General features: G+C 39.9%; 1 protein-coding gene across 12 annotated transcripts in view; it reads right to left on the bottom strand.

Moving 5' to 3' along the window:
- Positions 1 to 26,541, bottom strand: part of LOC125431082 (popeye domain-containing protein 3-like) — a 74,669-nt gene that overhangs the window by 19,419 nt on the left and 28,709 nt on the right. For 4 of the 12 annotated variants that reach the window (XM_048493735.1, XM_048493746.1, XM_048493717.1 and 1 more), the window contains exons 2-4: positions 24,142 to 24,876; positions 19,714 to 19,822; positions 17,664 to 18,265 (exon numbers count right to left, since the gene is read on the bottom strand). In XM_048493735.1, coding sequence (XP_048349692.1) covers positions 17,954 to 18,265; positions 19,714 to 19,822; positions 24,142 to 24,632 — 912 coding nt within the window. In that variant the 5' untranslated portion in view covers positions 24,633 to 24,876 and the 3' untranslated portion in view covers positions 17,664 to 17,953. Of the gene's footprint in view, positions 1 to 5,056; positions 5,182 to 5,968; positions 6,200 to 6,911; positions 6,982 to 8,358; positions 8,477 to 8,721; positions 8,794 to 9,303; positions 9,531 to 9,559; positions 9,754 to 16,195; positions 16,201 to 17,663; positions 18,266 to 19,713; positions 19,823 to 24,141; positions 24,877 to 26,541 lie in introns of those variants that run through there. The other 8 variants (XM_048493755.1, XM_048493689.1, XM_048493659.1 and 5 more) reach the window with 8 other exon arrangements.

The raw sequence follows: 26,541 nt of genomic DNA, 5'->3' as shown, positions 1-26,541 counted from the left end.
CACCGGAACCAGTTGTTAAATTATTTGAATCCCACCATTGAATATTTATGGCTGAAAACAGAATTATAACTAACTACACGCATGCAAGTGCAAAGATCTAATAAAACAGCACAAAGCCTTTTCTTCTGTCTCAGAGCCTTTCTGCCAATCTGGCATAATATGCAGCTAATGGAGTGATTTTCACTAAAGGTCAATCCTAGTGGCAAAGGAAAAGAATCAGAAAGTTCCCAAGCCAAATTCTGCTTCTGCCGTGAACTCCCTTGTTGGCCTTAGGCTAATTATACTATCCTTGCCTCAGCCCCATCTCTCCAGCAATATAGGGATATTATTTACCTACCATTCAAGATTCTTGTAATAGGAACAATATAATATATATGTCATCCATTAACACTCTAAAGCTACAACCCTATGCTTACTTACTTTGAAGCAAACCCAGTGGTACTTGCTTTGGGTCTGCAAGGGTATAATATAATTGCTAAGCAGGGATTTGTTTGGGGCTTTGTTGTTGTTCCTGTTGTTACAAAATTTGACCTGAGTATGCCAGAAAAGCTATGCAAAAGGCAGTCTCTCACAAAGGAGAGGAAGCAGTGCCTGTTGAACAATCCCCACTCATTTATGCACCAAAACAGGAAAGAGGCAAGAGAGCTGGCTGAAATCTGGAAGTCCTTCTGAATCAACACAACTCTTAGCCAGGACACTCTGTCCTAGTCTATCTGAAAACACAGGCAGATTGATCAATTAGGCTTGCAGAAGACAAGGAAGTAGGTGGAAAGAACTGCAAAAACAAGACCGGGTTTTGAACCACAAAGAAATATAGGAACACTAGTAAATGCAAAATTTAACAAAAAAAACCCCCCAACAACTAGGAAAAATGATACCATTCTGGAGATTGAGTTCTTCATAATTAACCTGCCTATATAGGCCCCCAACATGGCAGCCATGGGTGCCATGCAGCCCCCCACCCCATCCCACGAGTCATTTCTGGCACTCACACAAGGGGATGGCCAAGAAGGGGGTGGCCAAGAAGAGCTTTTTGAGTTTTATTTGTGTTTATGGCATAACTCAGACAGTAGTTTATGTGTAGTACTTTAACTATGCAAACAGCAGAGTGATATCCTTAAAAACACAGTGGGACTTTATTTTGCAGAACAGAACCATGCAGATAAAATGCTTAATGCACCTAACAGAGTGTCTATTGAAAGCACCAGGTCTTCCCAGTTTTCATGCATTTTGATATTTCAGGTGGAAGTTGATAATAACATCACTACATAAAATTTTGTTCACTTTTAAAAAATCTTTAATGGTTTTATAAAAATCTATCCGGAAGAATCTCTCTCTTACTGAACACACGTGCAAAGAGCCCTCACCAGTCCTTCAGCACTGGTGTCATTGCTAAAAGTAACAGAGCTGGGTGAAAAATGGCTGGGATCATGAGAGAAGGGCTTGTGTATAAGGATAGCAAGAAGAAGCTTTTTTCTTTTTCTTTTTGCAAGTGTGTCTTAGATACCTGCAAAACTGACAGGTACTGCCAGATGAGAGTTTCTTAGCTAGCTCAATCAGTATACTTATTTTGTTTATATAAAAGAAAATACTTGAAAACTGTTAATTTTTAAAAGCAACCCATTAAAATGTTTGTACCTGAAATGCTGATGACCTACTATCAGAATTACACATGACAGCACTCCTGGACATTTTATGGTTGACTTTGCATCCTGCGGAAGCCATTTTGCATTTGAGTCACCTCCCCGTATCACAATTTTAGAAGTCCCTACAGACTGGAAAGGTTGAGGAAATCTTCTTTAGATTTCCTTTTCTTATTACAAAAAAAGATGGAAGATGCCAAAGCAAGAAACTATTTTTTATCAAGAAAATAGAGGTATTCTATTATAAAAAGAGAGATGCTGAAAAATGTTTTGGGATGAGAAGAGAATTGTTCTCTCTGAGGATTTGTTCCCCTTTGTTCCTTTAATATTTTTTAATTGTTGCTTCACATATCTACAATAATAACTGAGAAATATGTCAGTCAATCAACTTTCATGCTGCTTTCCACCTACACAGGATATTATACTGGCTGATCATACTGGACCACATACCAGACGTCCCTTCTCTTCCTCATTTCAGTGCATTTAAAGCAAAAATGTTGCACATACTGTGTTTGTACTATGCCTCTTTAGGAACAGCCATTAAGCAACAGAAATACATGCAGAATCAGAGTAATACAGCTTTTCTGCAATCAAAAATAACTTGGTAAAGGAGGAGGTATGTGTATTTCCATATATAGTACACACAGGGTATGCATCAATAAGCAATCTCAGTCTGTGTATGCCTTCCAGTCTCCAATCACAACAGCCAATTAGCAAATAAAATGAATGGTGTCAAAAGAGGAGGATTATTGCTTAGATGAAAACCAGGAACACTTAAAAAAACCCTCTATCATAGCATCAGCATAATATCAACACTAATTTAAGTCACTGAAAATCCAAAATCATGGCTTTCCTAAGCTAATGTTATCAGCCTGTCTGATGACAAGTCAAAATATAAAATGGGGAGAATATTCTGCAGTTGATCAGGAGAAAGCTGGATATATATATAAATGCCACCCATTTGATCATGTGGGGGGCGCAAAATCAGGCCCTCACATGATCAAGCTGCTGGGGTTCCCCCACCTCTATTGGAGGTCGCACCTGTGTCACTCGAGCAGGAATGGCCTCTGATAGAGGGGGGACCGCGCCTGGGTTGCTCAAGCAGGTGCAGCCTCCAATGCAAGGGCAGGCCCAACAGCAGCTGGCACTGGGCCCCTGGCAGGCTCCTGGTCCAATGACAGCTACTGCCGGGGGGCCCACCTCTATTGGAGGCTGCACCTGCTCAAGTGAGGCAGGCATGACCTCCGATAGAAGTGGGGGGCAGCTTCTGGCAGGCCGTAAATGGGGCAAGGGCGTTAAATAAGGTCTTGCCCCCAGCCGGTATGCCTCTGTGAAGGACCCACTGAATGATATGATTGTTAAGAATGTTGCAACAGATAGGCAAAAGGATGACAACCTGAAACTATTTCACTATGTGAAAACAGGATGTTAGGAATGCAAAAATCCAAAGCATCTGCTTTAATGGTCACCAAGGCCTGAATGGTAGTTTTAGTAGCCCACCTATGACAATAAGTACACTCTGGGTTCTGGGAAGTGGCACTGGCAACTTAAAGACTGAAATAATAAACACAAGTTCTTTGGCAGTTCAAAGACTAACAAAGTTGAATTTCACTGTAAGCTTTTGTGGACTACAGTTCGCTTTTTAGATGGACTATCCTCACCTACAGTCATTTTATGTATGAGACTTTAAAATAGCAAAATCAAAGGACTTTAACATATAGGAAGCACAAGAAGAAAGTCAAATGTAATCAAGTTTTGGGCAAGTATACAAAAGAATAGTATTCAAAAAAAAAGTTTATGCTGGGATGCAGCAAAGAATTAAGCCACTAGGCTAAACTCATTTTTAGTAAAGCAGATTAATATGGCTACCCATACTGATTATCATACTCCATTATATTTTTCAGACTAGGGGTAGGCAAAAAAAAGAAAAGAAACTGAATTTGGATTCAGGTCTAATTGACCTGATTTATTTATTTGGCAAATCCGGATATCTCCGAACCGTCATATCAGGAATATCCAAAAAGCAAACAAAAAAATCAGATCAATTATACACAAATCTGAATTTTACCACCCTCTCAATTTGCTCCTCCTCATTCTCCCCACTTACTTGGACTCCAGTGCTGGCTCCCATATGTACAGAGCTGCCTCCAAGCCCCAAGTGGAGCCTGAAGCTGGGAGGTGGCCTGAGCCTGGCTTGCATCTCTGCACCTGCTGCCAGCTCTGAGCCCCACATGGAGTTCGGATGGCAGCAGCAGGGGAGTTCTATGTTGGCCACCAGGACAGTCAGGGAAGTAAGTGAGATGGGAGGCCGGGAGAGGAGTGCGGAGAGGGGATTCCCCTCAGTCTTTCTAATCTAAAATTGTGGCGAGCTGATGCAGCAGCCCAAATATCACATGCATTAGTCTCTACTTGTATCACAGATACCAAGAGAGGTTTTCTGTGACACATATTAAAGTGGAAGAGAATAATATATTGCAGTAGTTAGTAAGAACATAGAAGCAGAACAACAAAATAGATGAAAACAGTTAGAAAAGCCCTAAAACAGTTAGATCAGTGTTCCATCTTGCTCCCCTTATAATAGATTCACACAGAACAGTGCTTCATGAGAACATGGAAGGAGAAAAAAAATGATGTAAACAATAAAAATGTAAAAGAAGCCCAGAAAGATTACTACATCAGTCGTCCATCTGACCCACTATTCTGTTTTCAACAACCATCAAGCAAATGCCTATGAAAATCCTACAAATAAGAGCCCTCACCCAAAGTACATCACTTCTGCTATTCAATATCTATGTGTAGAGGAATATATTTGGAGTTATAATAATTCATAGCCTTTGACAGGCTTATTCTCCACTATTTTATGAACACCATGTAAGGATCAAGACAGATGTAATGCTGGAGTTCTATGAACGAGCTTCCATGCCAAGTTCAATTTGAACTTCAGTACAGGAGAATTATTTAAGCCTGTCCACACATTATTTTCCTGACCTGAAGCAGCTCTATTGATATGGAGTCTCTAGAAGCAATGAAGATTTAAGATGGCACCTGTTCTGGTTGAAGTCGCAATATGCTTGAAGAAACAAACCCCTACATCGGGGTTGCTCCTGCTGGATAGGCAAGTAGTTGCTGTGGACAGGAGAGCCTTTTATCAGGTTTGGCTGGTCAGTCAGCTGTGGCCTTTTCTGGACAGAAAAGATCAAGTCGCTGCAGTGAATGTAGTGGTAACATTTAGATTACTACATTACACTCTGCACATGGCTGTCCTTAATAAGTTGCAGCCATTATGTTCACCATGGGGACCTGCAGGGACCATGTCATTCCAGTCTTGACCCACCTACACTGTTCCCAGGTATAACTGAAGGTGCTGTTGTTGGCCTTTAAAGCCTTATATGGTTTCATGGCAATGTACATACCGGTCTTTTCTTGTATACCAAATATATAAAATGAAGAAGGTTGATAAGCAGGAATACTACATTCCAGACCATTATATCCAAGGCACAGCGGAAAAGTGTTGCCCAGATGATAAAAAGTGCACATCCTGCCAAAAACAAATTGTATCTCTAATGATGATGCATACACACACATAAAGCACAAAGTTACAGTTGGTTATCCCACCGCTATCCCAGTTAGAGAGTATAACAAAAAGGTAATTTTACAGGACACTTCTAGGCAGACCCACACCTTTCTAACCTTATTAACTTCAATGAACTTAGGAGAGTATGATTCTGCATAGGACTGCATTGTTCATTTCCTTCTACTTTCACTGTTAGTATAACAATCTCCTTTAAGAAACAAAAAACTAAGGTTCTGCTCATCCACAGCCATCTGCAGACATAGTGGAGAACTATGGATGCTCCCTTCATGCATACAACGTAAGAGTGCTAAGCAATCATAAGTTATATATAAAGTCCTGTGTGTCCAGAAGATGGAGAAAAGATGACATAAACCATCTATACATATAGACATACTACCTATTACACTATAGATGTGTTAGGAGCTTGTGTTTGTTGATGCTTCCCACCTGGTCCAAATGAGGCATGTCCACAAAGGACATGAATGCGCCTAACTGCATGCTAGATAGATTTTTACTCTCCCTTAACTATACACCAGAACTCTGAGCTAAGTGGGAAGCTGCTTAGGCAACATTAGAAATTTTCAAAGGACACTTACAAAGCAGCATAAAAGTAAAAGGTGGTATATTATTTCAGTATTTTTAATAAGGCTGAAAAACCTGCTAGGCAAGCAGAAGCTACTGTATACCCCCTAAAAGAACCATGAATTCTAGTTGCCAAGAGATGCCAAGAGATATATAGTACTTGTCATACCTGTCGTTAGCATGGCTCGTAGAACAATCATGTGAAGATTGAAAGTGGTTGGGATCACTAATCCAATTGCAAAACAAATATTAGCCATATGAAAAACCAGGTGGTGAATCTCTCTCCAGTTTTCACACACAGTTTCATTCAAAGGCACAGAAGTGGCATTTTTGAAGTCAAGGAAGAAACTCAAAGGGGACACTGTGATTGAACTTTGTGTAGGGTTCATCTTGAAGTTGCCTGTTAAAAATTGTAAAAATAATTGAATTTTTTTTAAAAAATGGAAAATTAAGCTTCATGTTTGCAGCAGTTTCATATGTCGACAGATCTGAGATATACATCTTTAGGTCAGACTCTCACAGTTAAACTTTTTTACATTTAATATTGTGAAAAATGGGCCTTGTGTATGAGCACAGTTTTATTTATTTTTTTTTCATTTATATCTTGTATTTCTCCCCATTGGAGATCCTAAGCAGCTGACCTCAGTCTTCTCCCCTCTATCTTCACAACAACCCTGTGGGGCAGGTTAGGTTGAGAATGTAGACTGGCCCGAGCTTTCCCACCACACTGGGGATTTCAACTCCAATGACCCAGATCCTAGTCCAACACTATGCCACAATGGTTTTTAATAAGTAATTCAGTTTTTTCCAGGGCTGTCCCAAGGTGTTTTGATGTCTAAAGCAAATAATACAAATGGCTACCCTATCTATACACAAAATGCACCGGCCAGGAAGTCTATGCACATATGTTCTGTGCATGAAGCAGTCATCAGCATGGAGAACTTAAAAATAAAGTAGCAGTTCATCTTATCTATCCTACACCTATCAAGCTGTCATGGAGCCATGGCGGTACTACTAAATATAGCACTGTTACCACAAGGCCGATAATACAAGGCAAAATACTGCACATTTCTCTGGCAGCCAACTTTTAAGTGTGACAGAAATAAATTTACCTTATTGTCAAAATGGAATTCAAACAGATAACATCTCTGGCTCCTCCACTGAACTGACCATGCATGGACACTAGCAAGAGATGTTTCTTAATTAGCCTCTGCCATATGCCCCCCCATTAATAATTATGTTATGTTTTATTTAAAAAGGTAGCAACTCGCTAATGTACAGGTCAGGTCTGTTTCCTACCCACAGTCCTCACAAACCAAATTTTAAAAACAAGAAATTGGATGACAGAACAGAAACAAATGGGAATGCAGCTTTCACTGCTTTTTTGGATTGTGTTATTCAGTAATGCTGCTGACACATTACTGAAGTGGCACCAATTTCAAAATCCTGTAGGAGGATTTGATAACAAAGCTTCTTAAAATCCTAGTGTTACACCTGGGGCAAACTTACATGAGAAGTACCATGTTGGCAATTACTTCTCTCATACAATCTGTTGATTCTCAACATTACACTTCAGGAAAAAGTCATAGTGCAGCAGCTATCATTGCTACTGATGGAACATAAGGACTTTGTTCTTAGCTAAGATCTACAAGATTAACTTTGGAGAACATACAGCTGAGCCATTGGACTCTAGCAACTTTGAGGAAGGCCCTCCCGCTGGTTTTTTTTACATTTACATATAAAGACTGGTATGCTGCTTAGCGGGCAGGGTCATCTAGTCAGCTGTTTTCTTATAGTCAAAATAAATACATCTGAATTAATTTGCCCCTAGCGAGGTCCTAGAATGACTACCATGTTAAATAATTCATTCTCATATTTCAAAACAGTAAGTCTCTAAACACAAATTAAAAATATACTTGACCTCAAGAATGCATCAAAAATCAAGCAATGTTAATGGAATCAGAAGCTAAAACCTTTTGTACATCTGTAATAAGAGCATAATTCTACCCAGTGAATTATTTTCCACTTCCCTTGTTCATGCAAAATGCAAGAACAGTACAAAAAGCACTTTTAAGTCAGCAATGCTTACTTTACATTTAGCCCTATTGATCTTTGTGAGACTTACATCCAAGAAACAATACGCAGAATGGCCTGCAATTGTCACAGAGATATAAGCCAAACATAGTACAAGAGACATGCAGAGAGTCTCTGAGTGATTTTATTTTTACTTCACTACTGATCATTGGGTTCCACAATGGCACCAAAACGCTGCATGCCACAGGAAAAAGGGATGGTTTATCCGTTTCCCATGGAGTCTTTCCAATCAGTCTCCTCTGAGTGACTTTCTCTTTGTAGTGCAAGATAAGGGGAGGAGTGATGGAGAAGAGAAATACTTTGACTGGGAAACAGTCTGTGGGAAAATGCCCCTCTCCCACATATCACTATTTTGATCAAACTGTGTCCTCTTCCAACGGTTTTCAACAGACAGAAACATTTCCAGAAACCATCCAAGCCTGCTCTTATTGCCAGTGAAGAAAAAAAGGAACACTACAGCATTACCTCAACGTGTGATAGACAAACCTAGAAAGAGATGAATTGAGGATTACAGTTCTTGAACGTTTTAAGTACTTCAGATATCCCAGCTACACATAAGGCAAGTTATGAGGTAGAGCAGGGGTAGGGAACCTGCGGCTCTCCAGATGTTCAGGAACTACAATTCCCATCAGCCCCTTCCTGCATGGCCAATTGCCATGCAGGAAGGGGCTGATGGGAATTGTAGTTCCTGAACATCTGGAGAGCCGCAGGTTCCCTACCCCTGAGGTAGAGGGAAGCAAACTCAGATGTTTCAGCATTCATGAAATATTGAAAATATTGCATTGGGTCACACATATGCACACTGTCAAGAAAAGTTCCACTGCTCACTACAGTCTGTTTTGTGGATCCTGGCTTTTTGTTGCTTCAAAAGGAGTATCGTTACAAACAGCTGATTTTGTCCTGTGAACAGACAAAAATAGTATTTTGGTATCAGTAAGATTATTCATTCAACACTGGCATGGTCTATTAAAAATGGGAGTCTGGGACATCTCTACCTAGAATGCAATTTACAAAGCATATACAATGCTTTTTGTGTCATTTTGCATGCTGTCTTGTTCATTAACAAATGCTAAGACAAATGAATAAGTCAAGGGCAAATATTTTGCAAACAGGGCTCGTAAGCCACCGTGGAACGAGTAAGCATATTTTTGCCTAAATTAATACAGGACTGCATATGTTCAGCTTCATGGGGCTGACCTGGTAATACAGCTCAAAGCCGATCCTAAAGCATGGTCCTGAAATAGACCAATAGAGGAAGGAGGAGAAGACAATACTCCCCAGATGGCCGAGAAAGGAGAATTTGGAAGGATTATAACCAGACCTGCACGGGTCCCTCACACAGGCCAAGAGAATGGGACTTTCTTGTCACGAGACCTGTTCGGGGTCGTTCCCTTATTCTGCAAAACTGACCTGTCGCCGAAACGTTTCCACCCTCCTCCAGTCTGCAAGCCGCTTAAGAGTCCCGAGCAAGGTCTTGGGAGAAACGCGGAGCGCAGCAACCAAGACCGGCGTTGCCTCGGAGCCAGGCTCGTCCCAGGCGCCGCCGCCCGCGTGCAGCTGTCCTGCCGCCTGCCCAGTCCCCGGCTGTTCTCGTGCGCGCCACCCGCACCCTTTCGGGGTCCTTTCCGCGCCCGCCCTTTTGCCCAACTCTTCGCCGCCGTCTTACCTGCCCTCCCACTATTGCCCTTTGCTCCCCGGGCTCTCCTTCAGACCTGCTCTGCCCAAAACGACTGGCAACGCCAGCAGACCGGAGGGATGGAGGGAAAGCTGCCCCAAGAGCGCTCTCGGGCGCCCTCTGCGACCCCTTCAGGGAACTGCGGGAAACGCGGGCAGCGGCCGAGCGGTCGGACCTTTTGACTAAAATAGGCATCGAGCAGCCGCCGCGGCCAGCCCAGCGACGCCTGCAAGTCAGAGGCCACCGGGGGAGCGAGCGGCTGCAACGCGCAAGCGCTTCTCATCATGGGTCCCTCTCCCCGGATGCCAGACAGCGGGGGAGCTGTGGGGGGAAGCTATGGGGCGAGTGACGCTTGGTTCTTACCTAGCTCATCACCTCTAGAAGGAAAGATGGGTAAGAACTTGAACCCCAGTGGCCCCGAACTTGGGATTTTTAAAACATGCTTCTGAACATATACTGAGGGACTTCTTCTCATCCCCTGAGTAGTAAGTGCCCTTTAAAAAGTGAAGGTAGTCCCTGTGCAGGCACCGGGTTATTACTGATCTATGAGGTGGCGTCTCATCATGGCATTTACTAGGCATACTTTGCTTACAGAATGGCTTGCCATTGGCTTCCCTAGGGGTACATTTAAACCCAGTTTATCGTTAACGCTCAAGCACATCCGGGATTAGTTGGAAAGCTTTAAAGACTTGCAGACAGTTTATAGCAGTGGTGGCGAACCTATGGCACGGGTGCCAGAGGTGCCACTCAGAGCCCTCTCTGTGGGCACGCATGAACAGAGCTCGTCATGTGATAATAGTGCAAGTATTTCAGGGAGATTATTAGCACTAAACCTAAGACCTAGTTTTGGGGAAGCAGTGTAGGTAACTCTGTTAAGTTCTGTTAAACCCTACTGATTTTCATGGGAAGAACTAAAGCGTGATCCTTTACCTGGGAGTAAGCTCGGTTGCTGGCAATGGGGCTTGCTTCTGAGTAAACCCTCCTAGGGTCATGATTCACCCGTTCAAAGCATTGCACAGTTGCTTCGAAGCAAAGACACTGACTACCACCAAGCTTACTCCCGAGTAACGCCCTCACTTGGAGTTTTCAAATCCATTTTTTTTTCTAGTTACTCAAAACCTCAGTATTCAGGTTAAATCTCGCCATGTTGGCATGTCTCCTTTTATCATAAATAAAAGTGGGTTTTGGGTTGCAGTTTGGGCACTCGGTCTCAAAAAGGTTTGTCATCACTGGTTTATAGGCAGAGTATCTGAAGGGTTGTGCGGAGCGGGTATTCCAGTATTGGCTTCCTTGCTCAGTGAGATCTTCTCCCGAGGCCCTGGATCTGTCCCTGCCAACTGTATGGAGACAGGGTCTTTTCCGTGGTTGCATTAAGGCTGTAGATTTGGATACTAGCCTGCTACCATCCTCATTCCTGTGCTGATAGAAACTGTTTTTAAATTAGTTTAATAAGCATATGTTCAATTATTTTTTATGGTTTGTATAGTTTAGATGTTTTTCTTTTTCCTTGTTGTTCCTTGTTTTTAGCTTCTTTTTTGTTTACTCTGTCTATGAAATGTACATAATGCATCTTTACACAATATATTCTTTTATGTGGCTTTAATTTGATTGGGCTATGTCCATATGTGCACCTGCATGTGTTTGCATACACATAATGGTACCAACAATTATTTATTCATTTGATTAATTTTGAACACAATGCCAGTAATGTCTTCAGGTATTATAGTTGATCTCCATACTACAAGAATTAGTTCCCCTGGGGCAAATGGTTGCTTTGGAGGGTGGCTTCTATGGCCCTGTACCCTGCTGAGATCCCTCCCCCACCCTTCCACACACTCCAACACCCCCATGCACAGAAGTGGGGTTTCCCAATCCAGAGCTGGCAACCCAGCCAATGAATTCTCCCTTAGGGCTAAAACAGCTCTGGAAAAGGTCCTGCCTCCTGCCCTTTATTGACAAAAACCAGGCCTAGAATGCTGTGGTTACCTAGCAATGGTCACAGAGGACTTCTGTTTCTTAAAGCTCCTCTTATCATTTGGAGTTTTTTTTTAAATCACCAATGAATCTGTTTATTTCAGATCTGTTCTGATTTGTTCTCTGTACTGTGGTACATATAGATCTTGGAAGGTCTACATAAAAAAATGGGATTGTTAATTTAAGAAGAAGAGAACAAGGTTAAATTATAGATGTTGCCTGTACATAAATTTGTTGAGAATCTGACAGAGGTGGTTTGCATACCGCCTTGTTGTAAACCGCCCTGAGCCCTCAGGGGGAGGGCAGTATATAAAATTAATAATAAAAAATAAAATAAATACTCCACTATTTGAAATCAGTATGTTTTGACTCTGTGGAATTATACCCTATTTCGATCCCATCTCTCCCCAAACCTAAGTCTCACAAGTCTCCACCTTAAATCTCCAAGAATTTTCCAACCCTTTGTTCTATTCTGTCCCATATAACTTGGTTTGTCCCAGGGAATGTTTTCATCCTTTTTCCTTTTGAATTTGTTTTATGTATTTTATCTCGCTTTTCTTCTTGTTGATTCATACAGTTTCCCTTCAGTTATAGATTGGGTGAGTTGCTTTTCCAGTCACCATTTCTTAGCCTGTGTGTTGTCATCTTTCTTCATTGCCTTTTCTTCACATTTTGCTTCAGTACTTTTCTATCTAAATAATGGTTAATAAGGTTTGTAATAATATATTATGTCACTAGACTGATGCCTAAAACCACTAGTAACAGCAGGGGATGAAAGTATTAGAAGTTTTCATCTATGTCAGGGAAATAAAACTAGGTGCATATTATTGTTCTCAGTAGGCGCCAACATTTGTCTAGGAGAAAGGATCAACATGTCTCATTAATGCAAAGTCAATAAATAACCATTTGAAAGTATTGTCGTTGTGATGATTATATTTTAACAGCAACTACTGTTTAATCCTGGTGTTTCTGAGAATCTTAACCTTTCCAGTTTTCTACCACTAATAAAATATTATTTTATCTTATTTTAATAAAGTGTGACTATATTTCACCCACCTCAATTCATTTGTCTTCATAGGTGTCTGGATAGCAGGTATATATATAGTAGCATCATGGAAGAACCCCTCAAGGAGGAGCAGATGGTGGTGTTTTCAAGGAACCTTATCTGATATTAGGCATATTGGCAGCTAAACAGGGGTGTAGCTATAAAAAATGGTACCCAGGGCAAACACTAAAATTGCACACACATCCCAACACCACCCAGACTCCACTGCAGTGAGGCAGCCGATTGTGGGTGGGGGGGGGAGGGGGGAACCAAGCAACCCTAGTTTTGTTCAGTAAAAGAAAGGAAGGTTAGACCGACAAGTGGAAAGAAAGTTTTGACCTTGTCTACATATGAGCAAAATGTGATAGTAGCATGGTTAGGTGGTAACTGAATTGTTTCACTTCCATCAGCTGCTGGAACATTTTAAAATATTATCTCATATTAAAAACTATTTCAGAGAACAACAAGCAGAAGAAGCATAGGACTGTGCTAAACCTTTCACCCAAATGTACTAGTTTAGTCTTCGCAGAGATTTTGTAACTGGCGGGAGGCATTCTAAAGCAGCATCCCCCAACTACAGAATAAACTGGCAAACTTTCGTCTATCACTTCAGTTTTCTACCATTTCCATTACATTTGCACAGCTAGACCTAATGTAAACAGGACGCCAGTAAGGCAAAAGAACTTGCTTATGCTCAGTGTGACTTTGCTCATTCTCAGTGTCTCACTGCAACAAAGCTGCTACCCATGCACAGAATTTAACATGCGTAGCTAGCATGACAGTTTAACATCCGTGCATTAAAGATCTCTGGTATGTTGTCTTAAGCCTGTAGCTGCTGGATATATACTTGGTGCAGTGGGACAGAATACCTGACCAAATACAGTTAATATGGGGCATTTGCCTGTACAAAGCCAAGAGCTATCTTTGATTTGATAGCATGGTAAGAGTCCATAAATTGGATGGGTGTTGCGTTGGTTTGCTAAAATACACATGTATAGCTAACTTCTTTGCAATTGGGAGATATTCTCATTTAAAGTCAATTGAAATTCTTGCAGAGCAAGCATACGGGGAAGTTGTGTGAATGGTTTATCCAAGCTGAGTCTTGAGGCACAGTTGGTTTATAAATTATTACCTTAAGTAATCAGAAGCTTATCTAAGATTGAGGATATTCTTGATTCTTCTCACCCTACAAGGGAAGATAAAGGTGGATGAACCCTTCATAGGATGAAAGATTCAATGGGGATTCTGATCAGTGCAGTGTGTGAGAAATGCCCCCAACACTTCCAATCCATACTGCAGTTTTTTGCCATTTAAAACAATCTCAGGAGAAATGTTTGTATATTTGAGTATCACATATGAGTTGATTCACATCCACCTGGAATGTTTGTATGGAAACTGCTTCCACCAACATATGCCTTCAGCTAGATTGGAGTAACTGTGTACATATTTGTGAATGTTTGTGAGTCTATTGCATATTTATGAGTGCTGGATTTATAATGTTGAACTTTCAAGAACCTGAATTTACATTCCACATGTGACATAAAGAGGAATTAATGGTCTAATATAGTTTATTATTGGGTGAACCTGCTGACACTCACTTTCACAAGATGTGAAAGCTCTTGCTGTCCCTACCAGTATGTGTCAGTACGTCATGTCCATCATTGTAAAAGTCTGCAGGCTGACCTGAATGGCCCAGGCTAGCACATCTGGGCCAGCCTTGTTTAACACTTGAATTGGACACTACCAAGGAAGTCTAGGGTTAATACTCAGAGGCACTTATTTTGGTCTCTTGCCTTGAAAACCCTCTGGAGTCATAAACCTGTAACTTGCTGACACTTCTTACTACCAAAGTTCTGTAGATACTCTAAAAAACAGCTATTCTTACTAAACACTTGGCTACATCCAAACATCACAGCAAACCTATTTGTTTGCTGGGTATGAGCATGTCGTCGGTGCCATATTTGGCTTCTTCCTTTCCCCCTCCTCCCATGTGTAGAACATGATTTAAAACTTCCTGCTTTGGGAACTCTAATTTTCCATGATATCCACATGTAGATGCCTGACAAAATAATTTCATCCCAGTTCAGAATATGGATTCTTAAGTAAGAAAAAATTTCACTATGTCTGGGCATCTGCATTCAGATATCATGACAAAATAAAGTTTCATGGAAAGCTTCCCAAACAGGTCAGTTTTCACTTGCATTCCACACATAAAAGAATTGAATAAGAGCAGGAGTATGGCATAAAAGCCATGTTCATAACTATCACAAACATACCGGTACTGCTTTGTTGGGGCACTTGAATGAGATAACTGATTTCTTGGTTCAAATATGCTGAGTATAGAAAATTGACTTACAACCTTTCTTTCTCAAGCTATTATGCATATTTGCTTTGATCTCTTCACATTTACAGAATATAAACATTCTAAAACAACAGAACTCTCAACATTCTATTCCAGGTTAATTACAGTTCTTTTTACCATAATGACTGTAGGAAACCATAATCACGTTTTACCATAACCACTATAGGAAATCAAATGAATGGCGAGTTCTTTGGTTTTCTAAATTTGAAGATTATTCCTGCTGTAGTTAAATGAACTAGGGTTGGATTATCTATCATACCATTTCGGATCCCAGCACATGGAGAAAATAATGTCGGACTTAGTATAGTTGTGTTTTTGACAAATTATTTGATTTTCAAATGGCCAGATTCTTTGGTGTGTATATTTACATTTATACATTTATACAGAAAACCATTGAACGAGTTTCAGTATTTCTAACTTGGTTATAGAAATGAGAGCATTTGTCTTACACAGTAAGTCCGTCTCTTTTCTAAAGACAATGGCATTGTTTCAAATATGTCTCTGCCAAGAGTAAATCACAAAAACTCAACCTTTCCATCTCAGTTGGAGACCAGTTTGACAAAGTTTACCAAAAATCTATCATGCTGCACTATTGGGTGGGGTGGGGGTTGTGGGGACAGCAGCTGGTGGGAGATGTTCAGCCAAGGGCTGGATGCAGGTAGGAGAGGAGCAGAGGGCAGGGTAAAATTCATTCCCCACATGACCCAGGGATGTTTGTGCCTGGGCTGTTTTCCCCTTCTGGCCTCCAGTTCTCCCAGTATGTGGGATGTTATTCAGTACAACTGACAAGATTAAGTTGTTTCAGACAGAACTGATGTTTACAAAGTTGAACCTGTTTATAAAATCTATTTTAACATTTTCTCACTGATATTTGTATAAAAACAGTATAAAATGAATGTATTACAGAAACATTGGCTAGGTTCCAAAAATCTATGCAGACTTAACATGCCAAGGGAGAGACTGGGAGAAACTTTGCCAGCTATGATGTCTTGATGAGTGTTTGCGTTCTCCTGCCTGTTACAGAGACTATATTGGTTGGGAAAGTCCAAGGGCATGAGCTAAAAGGCAAATGGCCCTCAGCTTTTGCCTTCAGATAACCAGGCACTAAATCTAGTTTTGTTTTGCTGATGTTTGTTTTATTGTTGTCATCTACTTTGGGTCCCTTCAGGGAGAAAAGTAAGGTATAAATATCAAACTGGCTGTCCATCAACAGATACAGAAGTGTCATAAGTGTACTAGTGACAACCCAGTCTGAAGCCTTGGATCAACTGGGTAAGGGGTTGCATATAGATATTAAACAACATGGGGGAGAGGACTTTCCCTTGTGGAATACCACACACCAAAGGGTATTGTGGAGAGGGCCTCTCTCCTAATGCTACCCTGTCCCAACCCTGGAGAAAGGAGCTGAGCCACTTTAAGACTATCCCATATATCTCAGCATCTGCATGATGGTAAGTCAATAAATCATAGTCAAATACATCTAACACAGCTGTTAAATCCAAAAGCACCAGGAGCACTGACCCATCTTGGTCCAGCTGCCTGGGAGCGTGAGGTTCAAATCCTCTCTGCCATGGAAGTTTGCTAAATGGCATTGGGCTCATCAGCCTATGCTACTTCACAGGCTACAGTGAGGATGGAGGAGAATGAGGCAAGCAGCTTTGCGTCCCTATTAGGGAGCAGAATAAGATATATAAATGAAAAATAAAACAAAACTGTCCAGATCTTGCTGTCCAATTTTCACAATTTGGGAAAATGGTATCTTGAACTAAAGTGACTACAGACGTTCTTGAACAAGTACTTCAATATCTTCCTCAGCTCATAAGCAATACTTCCAAGGTGAAAAATTCAAACCATCCTACCACCATAATTTTTTCTGAAGTAGGTCCACCTAACAGTCTGTGTATGTACACTGTCAAGTTACAACCATCTTATGGTAACCTTGTAGGGTTTTCAAGGCAGGAGACTTTCAAAGCTGATTTGCTCTTGCCTGCCTCCGTACCATGAACCTGGTGTCCTTTGGAGAGTTGCCCATCCAAATATTAACCAAGACCGGCCATGCTTAGCTTCTGAGATCCAACAAGATCAGGTTAGCCTGAAGCTACCCAGTTCAGGGCTCCCCCTAATGCTAGGCCAATGTAATTGGAACCCAAATACCTTTGATATGACTCTGCGTGTGGTATGCTTGGCAACAAAATGATGGTAACAGCAGAAATCATAGTCAATAATCCTTCATTCAGAATACCTTCAACTCTCTAAAAATTGTAATTTATCTCTAGCTCAAGTATTGGTACCCTGCTTTGTTAGAATTGTGAAACAATTGGTCTGTTACATATGGCGCAGTAATAAAGATGATTGGTACACTTTATGGAGTCAAAGCAATTATGTTAGTGCTTTGTGTTTTCACGTACACTCCTGCTGTTACAGCCTGAGAAAAGTCTCAAGTCAGCATTTCATAAATGTATGAAAAAAACACAAATTGTTTGCTTTCCTTTTCCACAGTTTGCGCAGGCTCCTACTTCAAGTGTAATTTTCTGTAAGATACCACAATGCAAATTTATGATTATGAACAAGGGAGTCAAGATTAAATATGGTTTCCTTCTTGCTATTCTATAAAGCTGCCTGCATAATTCATGATGACAAGGAAAGCTCAATAAACATGAAGAGCTTGGTGAAAAATAAACACGCACACACACAAAATTCAGAAGGCAACACAATTACAATACAGCTTTATGTGGTAATGATTCATCTCCCCTCCCTACCCAAACCAATAACTTGAGCAGAAGGGAGTCAATAGAAATGCATTGCAATGCACAATCAATCATGACAGGCAATCTACTGTTTCTGAACACAGTGAAAAAAGCCTGGCTACGTGTTTTTCTTCCAAGAAAAAGAATTTGATATTTTATTTTAAAGCTGTTTTTATAAACTCTTCTGATTGATGTTCCCGGCATCAACTTCATGTCTTTCTGCACTTTATTCTGGACTTAATAAAGCAAAAATGTTCTCATTTTGTAGAAGAGCTGCAGTTTATAACATTTGCTAATATTTGTGTTGAGTTGTTCTGAAGCTGGTCTCCCAGTTGCTTTTTGGGTGTCTGTGGAACAGACATGTGATAGAAGTTAGGTAAGCGGATGTCAAATCGAAACCCTTTTCCTAGGTTTACTCTGTCATTCAAAGCATATAGCTTATCAGCAATGTCACTTCCCACTAGAATTGAAAAGAGGCGTGAGATGTATCGGTGCTTAGCAAAGAGTAAATATAATTTTTTTCTTCTCCATGCTACGTATTGACAGTCTGTTTCTGCTGTGAGGGTTACCTGAAAGACACATTAAAGGGAAAAACGACACCTAAAATTTGATCTTGTATTCACATTCTGTAAGTTTGAGTTATTAACATAATATGATTTGCATACAGCAATGATATTCATTCTGTGGCTTGGGAGCCATGTGCGGCTCTTCTGAGAACTGTTCCCCAGTGTGGCATTTCACTCATGTTTCTGGAAAAGCAGGAAAGGCCCTTGCATGGTGAGGCTTATTGTTGGTAGGTGGGTTCCACCATTAAACAGATGTTGCCAAAGGAACTGGTAAGCTGTGAGGCTTGCTGAAGTGCAGGCCTTAAGAAAAGGTGGAAGTTACTATAGCTCTTTCAGCTGATGGTAATGGCAAATGTGGCCATGGAGTAAATATTAATGTTGTATAGTTATTCTAATCTTTTTGGTTGTCGCTAAAGTATTGTTTAGCACTCACAAACAAATTTCAGAGGGAAGTAAAAGTAGTTTTCCTTTCTCTGATCCAACTAAGAAGATCTGCACATTTATAAATTGGATATTCACCTGAGTCCAACCTAACAACTCTGCATTACTTTCAACAGAAGCTAACATAAATTCCCAAAAATCCTGTAATTTTTCATTGAGTTTATTTATTAATTAAAACATTTTTACCCCTCCTTTCCTTATGGTTCAAGACAGCTTGCAATAAACTACAAAGATACAGCCTAATACTTCTATATATTTTAAGGCCATTTTCTTCTACCAAAAAAAAAAAATCACAATATGATTATTTTGGAAGTCCCCCACTCCCATGTCATTGGGGACCCATTTATACTCCAATATATCTGCATACACAACACCTTGTTTGCTAAGAGGCATATATGTCTCATGACAACTCAGCAAAAACGTGCTTCTTTTAAAAAGATCTTGATGGAATTACAGTTGTGCTACATTACAGTTCTTGTACACTTTCACAGCTACATATTTTATTTTTTTTATTTAGGTATTTAGAGAAATTAATTGTAGAATGCTTTACCAGTTCATTCAACAATAAAAATTATTTCATTATTCTAAAGAGGTCATAAATTAGGTGAGGATTTGGGGGGGGGGGGACTTTGATTTTCTTCCTTTGCTGAGAAAACTCCATAAATCTTCATTATAAGCCATTCCAGATTTTTATACCAACACCATATTGAGGGTTCTCCCTGCGGGCAACAGTGATTTCAATGGTTGCAGGGCTGGAGCCAGAAGTAATGGTCTCTACATAATTTCATAATTCACTCAAAGTTTTCAGCGCAGAATAACTCTATCCAGTCATTTGAGGGAATTGCAGTATTTGAGTTTTCTTAAGAGCATTGCTAAAATAACCCGCAAAGGATACAGGTCTCCCCACTCTCTTGCCAAGTTACACAATACTCAAAGAACTGAAATGTCTGAAATTGTGGGGAGGTGTTTATTTCAAAGAAATATGCAAACTACACAACAGTCTCTCTTACCTGAAAAATGCCTTCTTCGGTAGGTCTTAGAGAATCCCACTCAGGAGAATCCAGAAACTGAAGCGGGAAAATATAATGTAGAAATTCCCCATCTACTGTCACTCTGATCCTAACAAACAGAATAGTAGTGTCATTAATATGAACATACAAGAAAAGAAATATTTTTTCTTCAGAAAGAAAAAGAAAGATCATTTTTGTGTATCTATCCTAAAAGATTTTACACCAAGGGTTTTTTTAAAAAATTATTAAGGTTTATACAGGTGTGCAGCAAAAGCTCACTAGGAGTAAGCATCTTTCATGGTTCACAAGCTTTCATCATTAGGCCCAATTATTGTACACACTTGCACAATAGACTGCATGCACAAAAGGAATCCATTAAAAATTTAGATCTTTCAGTCCCTGTTTAGTGGTGGGAAGAATGGGGTTTGTGATGCAAGAGGCAGAAAAGAATTCCAGCTGATGTCTTCTATTAAGAGTTTGAATTTCCCTTGCAATCCTCAGACAAATATTTCAGAATACAAAGGGACCAAACAGAGCCCTGGCACAAGACAGAAAAATGAGTAGGCACTTGTCAGAGATATTCATCCTGCAAGAGAAGCCCTACCCGTAAGTTGTCATGCCAGAAGGACAAAGGATATGGGCAAACAAATAGTACTGAGACACTAAATTGTCTAATGAAATTCTGGACATCTTTGTATCTAATAGTGACATGTGGCCCCATATCTAAATCTGTGGATCGGGACCACACTGATCCTGAACAGATTTTTCTGCAAACATTGAGTACTCTGCAGATTTGTGGGAAAAATCTGAAAAGTTAAAAAAAGACATTGGGGAGATTAAATTCCCTCCAAATAAAGAAATGTCTGTGCATACATAGGTTATTATTATTATTATTTATTTAATTTAGCATACCTCCCACCCCCGAAGGGCTCTGGGAGGTTTACAAAAAGAACCAAAAGAATAATCCATACAAATAAAACCAATACATAACTCAAGTATAGAACAATACATTAAAATGCCAGAATCCACATTAAATGTATTCACTGTTTGAGCTGACAACAGCTGCTGCCGCAGAATCCAATCTGGGCCCACCGTGGGTGAGGACACCATGAGTTGCTGTGGACCTGGCTGCTGCCATAGCAGATGCCAGGAATGGTTCTGTGCTTGGCTGCAGTGGCAGCAGACACCAGGACAGGCTCCAGTTTCTCCAGTGCAGCAGCAGAGGTTCTGGGCTCAGCTGAGACAGCAGAGGATGCTGAAAGCTGCTGTGGGCTCAGAATGGCTTCCAGGTGTGCTGGGCTTAAGGTGGATGGTAGGGCCTGGAGTTTGCTGCAGAGAGCGGAGATGGGATTTTTCCCTTGCAAGTCTCATAGGCCTCCATCTTGCAGTATAGGTTTAATAGATGCAGAATTAATTAAATTCTCTACCAAAAATATTGTGACAACCACTAGCTTTTTTAAAAAGTGGCCCATGAATGTGTATGACAGCTAAGCAAAACTTAAATGTATGATACAGCAGGGTTCTTATGGAAATGATGTTTTTTTTCTCTTCTATCTCTGCCTCCATCACTCTCCCAAATCTGAGCTCTTTGGGGCAAGGACCTGTCTTGTTAAAACGTCATGCAGACTGAAGGGAACACCAGTAACAAAAGAGGCTGTAGCCATGAGCAGGACACCAGAACTTATTTTCCCATAGACTTTTGTCACATCTTTTGTCATATAAACATCTTTTTAATGGTTTTATTCTTGACCTGCTTGGTTTGCTTTTTAATCTGAAATACAATGGTTTATTTATTTTTTGTTACATATTTACCCTGCCAAATCTCCTAAAGGTCTAATGACGAATGACTAAATTTAGGGATTTTTTTACTGCTGTTTCTGTCATTTTTTGGTCACTATATTAATTAATTTTTATTTATTTTTCTTTTCTTTTTGGACACTATTTATGTGGTTTGCATTTTATGTCCTAACAGAGAAGCGTTACATATTCTAATTAAATGAATAAAAATAGGTTTTTTAAAAAAATGCTGATTTGGCATTCAGGAAACACACATTGTATATCCAGAATTATGTAAATTAATATCTATTTACATATATTTAAATAGCCTATCATGGTAACAAAAGGTATAGCCTGATGGAAGCAGAGAGGGATATGAGAACAGGGTGGATACAACTCAAAACATTTTTAAAAAAGTTTCAGATACAAAAAAATTATTTTTAAAAATAATTAATTTAATATGAGATCTGAACATAGAAATTTATAATAATTTAAAGCAGAATCTGTGACTTTATTATGAACATATAAAAAGCTATGTTTATTGGTAAAGAAGGAATTGTGTGGAACACATCTTGACCTGTTAGACATCACAACCATTTCTGTACTTACGTTGTGCTTCACAATGGGAGGGGCAAGGACCAGCACCACCGTCGTGGTCATCCACAAGTGGATATTCTGTCATTCCTTATTTCTCTAGTACCAGCAGCCCTTTCCTCTGGTTATGATTAATTACTTTTAGCTGGATGGAGCAGGGCAAAGGAAGAGGAGCAGGTAAAATAAGAAAGGATCACAAGGAACAAGAAGCACTGTTGATTCCAATCAGCACTTCCCTACAAAAATCTTCCATGGGCAAACCGGTGTCTGGCTTCGATAATGGACTGGATGAGGGTTAATAAACTGGGAGTCAATCCAGACAAGACTGAAATGCTGTTGGTGGGGTGTACTTCTTCTGTAGGAACAAGTTTGCATCTTGGAGGTACTCCTGATCTATCTTTGTCACTCAAGGCTTAGGTGGCTTCAGTGGCTCAAAGTGCTTTTTACCAGCTTCAACTAATGGCCCACTTGTACCTACACAGAGATAGCCTGGTTTCAGTAACCTATGCTGTCGTAATTTCCAGATTAGATTACTACAGAACACTCTAGGTGAGATTGTCATTGGAGGCTGTAGCTGGTGCAGAATGCAGCTGCCAGACTGCTAGTTGGGACCCAGAGGCCTGAACATACAAGACCAGTTCTGGTTCACTTGAATTGGCTGCATGTATGCTTTGGGTTCCAATTCAAGGTTTAATTTATAAAATCCTACAAAGTTTTGGACCACAATACTTGTCAGAGCACCTCTACCAGTACCAATCTCCTTGGACACCATGCTCTGCTTCTGGGGCCTTTCTTCAAATGCTGAGGTTTTGAAGGACAGCAACTAGAGGGAGGGCCTTTTTGGCTGTGGCCCTGTTTTTGAAATAACCTCCCTGCTGTAGGCCACCTGGTGTCAAATTTGCCATCTTTTCAGTGCCAGGTTAAGACAGCTCTCATTGAGGAAGCTTTTGAAGATGTCCCTGGCCTCTTATGGGCCTGACATGTTTAATCAGTTCATCATTTATTCTGCGCTATGTTTTTGTAACTATTTAATGGCTTTTATGGGTATAATATTTTTGTATTTTGAACATTTTAAACTCTTAGTTATAATATTTTCATTGTTTTATATTTGTTGTAAACTGGCCAGAGAGCTTTGGCTATGTGTGACATAAAAATAAATAAGTTATTATGTACAGGTTGTGTACATGACAATATCTAAGATAATGAGGATTAAGTTGTCTTGTAAAAGCTATATTGCTTACTAAAATATAACAATATTAAATATTTGAGGAATGCATAGTGTACCTTATGCACTGTTATAAAGACTTTATATTTGGAATTAATATAATTTTATGGTTACCGTAACAAATTGGTATACAGGTTTATTAGAAACTGTCTAAGTAATACTGGATTTTTAAAATTTAAATCAGCTGTTTTTCTTTGAGATTTAACAATGGAGTCCGAAGAGTATGCCTCACAGAATAGAAGGAACAGATGGCACTTTAAATTGTTTGGATGCATACTGCACAAGGCAATCCTGATCTCTGAAAGCCCTCACTTGCATCTCTTCATACTTGATTTTCTGAAGTTTCAGTAGCTTACACTACTAACAGTACTTATAGTTTGTGATTTTTCTCTCTTTAATTTAAAAGAAGACAAAAGCTGTTCTTCTCAGGAAAACAAACTTTGCCATGAGCTCCAGCATTTATGCTTTTGAGCATTTGAATGAATTTGTAGAGAACAAGTGATAATTAAAATAACCCTTTTCATTGTTGCAGTAAAATTCTTGCATCTTTGGTACTATAAGAGATTTCACACAGAGGCTGAAAGTATAGAAATGTTAGATCTCTTGTAACCAAATTAATTAAGAACAAATAATACCTAGAAAAGACAACACCCTTTATGTTCCTGGATATTCTTTTCCTGCTTTTTAAATGCTGAAAGGTGGGGTGTGTGTGTGTGTGTGTGTGTGTGTGTGTGTGTGTGTGTGTGTGTGTGTGTGTGTGTGTGTGTGTGTGTGTGTGTGTGTGTGTGTGTGTGTGTGTGTGTGTGTGTGTTAAGTAAAGAATAAGCACAAACCTTCCTGACACAAGCAAGGAGAGCTTATCAATTGGTGTTTTGCCTTCCATAGCATAACAGTGTTCCTTCTCCAGTGCAACAATTTCTTCATCACAGCAACGGACAATCTTTCTAAAAACAGTCAGTGAGACCCCCAGGGGCTGGAACAAAGCATTATAAAGTTCCTGGAATTCTCTGTCAAAGGCAACACTCCGAACTTGGTAGGTTACATAAACAAACTGTATGAAGCTTATCACAAACAGTATGAAATTCCAAGAGAAGATATCAGCTGCACACACATCCAGCCATGCCCAGACAGAAGAGCACAGGAAACCAAGTCCAAGCAAACAGAAGACATAGAGGAGGCCAAAAAACCCACTTCCACCCATGAATCCAACAACGAACAGAATGCTGGCTAAGTGGTAGATAGATCCTTCCGCTTCTGACTTCCAGTTTACACAGACAGGATGTGCATATATCAGACCGTCCCAAAAACTTGAATTGTCTCCCATGGCTGGATTGGTGTGTTTCTCTTTTTTTTTTACTCCAAAACCTGAATTACTTCAATGCAATACAGATGAAAAAGAGGCTCATCATCTTCCTATCCATGTTTCCAAAGGTAGCTGGTGTTTATACTGTTATACTTCTTTTGGCTTTTGACTGTAATCATCAGCTTAAAAGATGGTGTTCTCAGGAGCCCATATTGTCCCACAGTGGTTGTTGCATCTTTTGCTTGGTTCCGTAACAGTATCTGATCTGTCCAAAAGTGGGGAAAAAAATTATTTGAAAAGGCATGTTTACACAACATTTCAATATTAAACACCATTATTGCACATTTCCAAAGAGGCAGGCAGAACACCACACACTACTGTTATTACTAATTGTTAAAATACTTTTACAGCCTGGTAATGGGAATGTTTGCGCCAAAAAAAAGTCTTCTGAACTACAATTTCAGTCTCATTCCAAAGAAAATCCAAAGAAAAATTCAGCATTCAACTAATTGTACCACTAGCATTGCTTCACTAAGGAAATGTCAGTTCATGTTTCTCAAACAGCATGCCTCATTGGTGCTATGGTGTAGGAATTTAAAAAAAGATATAGACAGCATATAAGGTATCAGAAGCATATAAAAAGAGTACTTTGGATTGAAGCGGTTGACACTATTGAGCTTTAGTTGTGCTTTGTGTGCTTTCAATGGTTTGAATAAAAATGTTTCATGGCAAACCACTTTTAAAAACTGAGGGCTACCATCAAAAACAGCTTAAGGCATAGCAACAAGGTCCTCTTGTTTACAGTTTTAACAAAATTCCACTGGAAACCCATGTCCACAAGTACACTTAAGACAGTTCTTTTGGGGAGGGAACAGTCCTTAGCAGGATATAATCCACCCTCCAAAGCAGCTGTTTTCTCCAAGGAAACTGATCAGTGTCAGTGTAGTCTGGAGATCATTTGTGATTCCCCACTAGACGTTGGCAACTCTGGTGACATCCCCATCTTCTGGTTAGCTGTTTCAACTTATAGCTTCTACAGAAACGTAACCATGCTTGGCAGAAGCAGACAATGCTGCCTGTGGTGCATTTTTATGCTCTCAGTTCGTTGGAGTTGGCTCATTTATGCCATTTCCTCTCTTCTGCTGAGAGAGTAGAGGATACTGATTAGTTACAATTTCACTGTACCAGGGTCACTGATGTAGTGTGCCTGAGATAGACACTTCAGCACTTATGGGGGTTTTTAAAGCATTTTTTTTCAAAAGCCACTCAAGCCAGCACATTAAAGAAGCACAATCATTAAAGAAGCTCAAGGCAAATGCATGGAAAATATCAGTACTAAATTTCTCATGTGATGCACTTTCATTTTGTTATTGGTTTCTCAAAGTGGCCGAGAACAGCAGGATCTGAAGATGCTGTTGTTTGCAGCATGCTCACACAAATAGGACATTGGCAATGAAGAATTTTAGTTCATGATGCAGTTCAGTTGAGTATGGACAGAACGACACATAAGCATCAGGCAGTCCCCTCCCGGGGGGTTAATGCCGGACATCATCTACTTATTTTAATTGTGGAAGATCACTGCTGCTAGTGTTTTAATCTTTAATTTTAATGTTTAATTTCTCTATTGTTTTAACTGAAACTATTTTTTGTATTCAAATGTTGATTGTTTTGTGAACCGCCCTGAGCCCTTCGGGGGTAGGGCGGTCTATTAAACTTACTAAATAACAACAACAACAACAACAACAACAACAACCAACAACCAACAACCACAACAACAACCACAACAATTGTGGCAAATGTGAAGAAAATATTAAGAATATTAAGGACATTTTATTTTTTTAAAGAAACACCAACAGATTAAGGAGGGAAAGAGAACAATTGCTAAAGAGGTCCTTTTTACAACATTAAAGTGTTCTTTTTTCAAAACCTA

Source organism: Sphaerodactylus townsendi, linkage group LG01 (genome assembly GCF_021028975.2).
Source record: "Sphaerodactylus townsendi isolate TG3544 linkage group LG01, MPM_Stown_v2.3, whole genome shotgun sequence".
Lineage (NCBI taxonomy): Eukaryota > Metazoa > Chordata > Lepidosauria > Squamata > Sphaerodactylidae > Sphaerodactylus > Sphaerodactylus townsendi.
The sequence above is the reverse complement of the archived record's forward strand: the minus strand, read 5'-3'. Positions and strand labels throughout refer to the sequence as shown.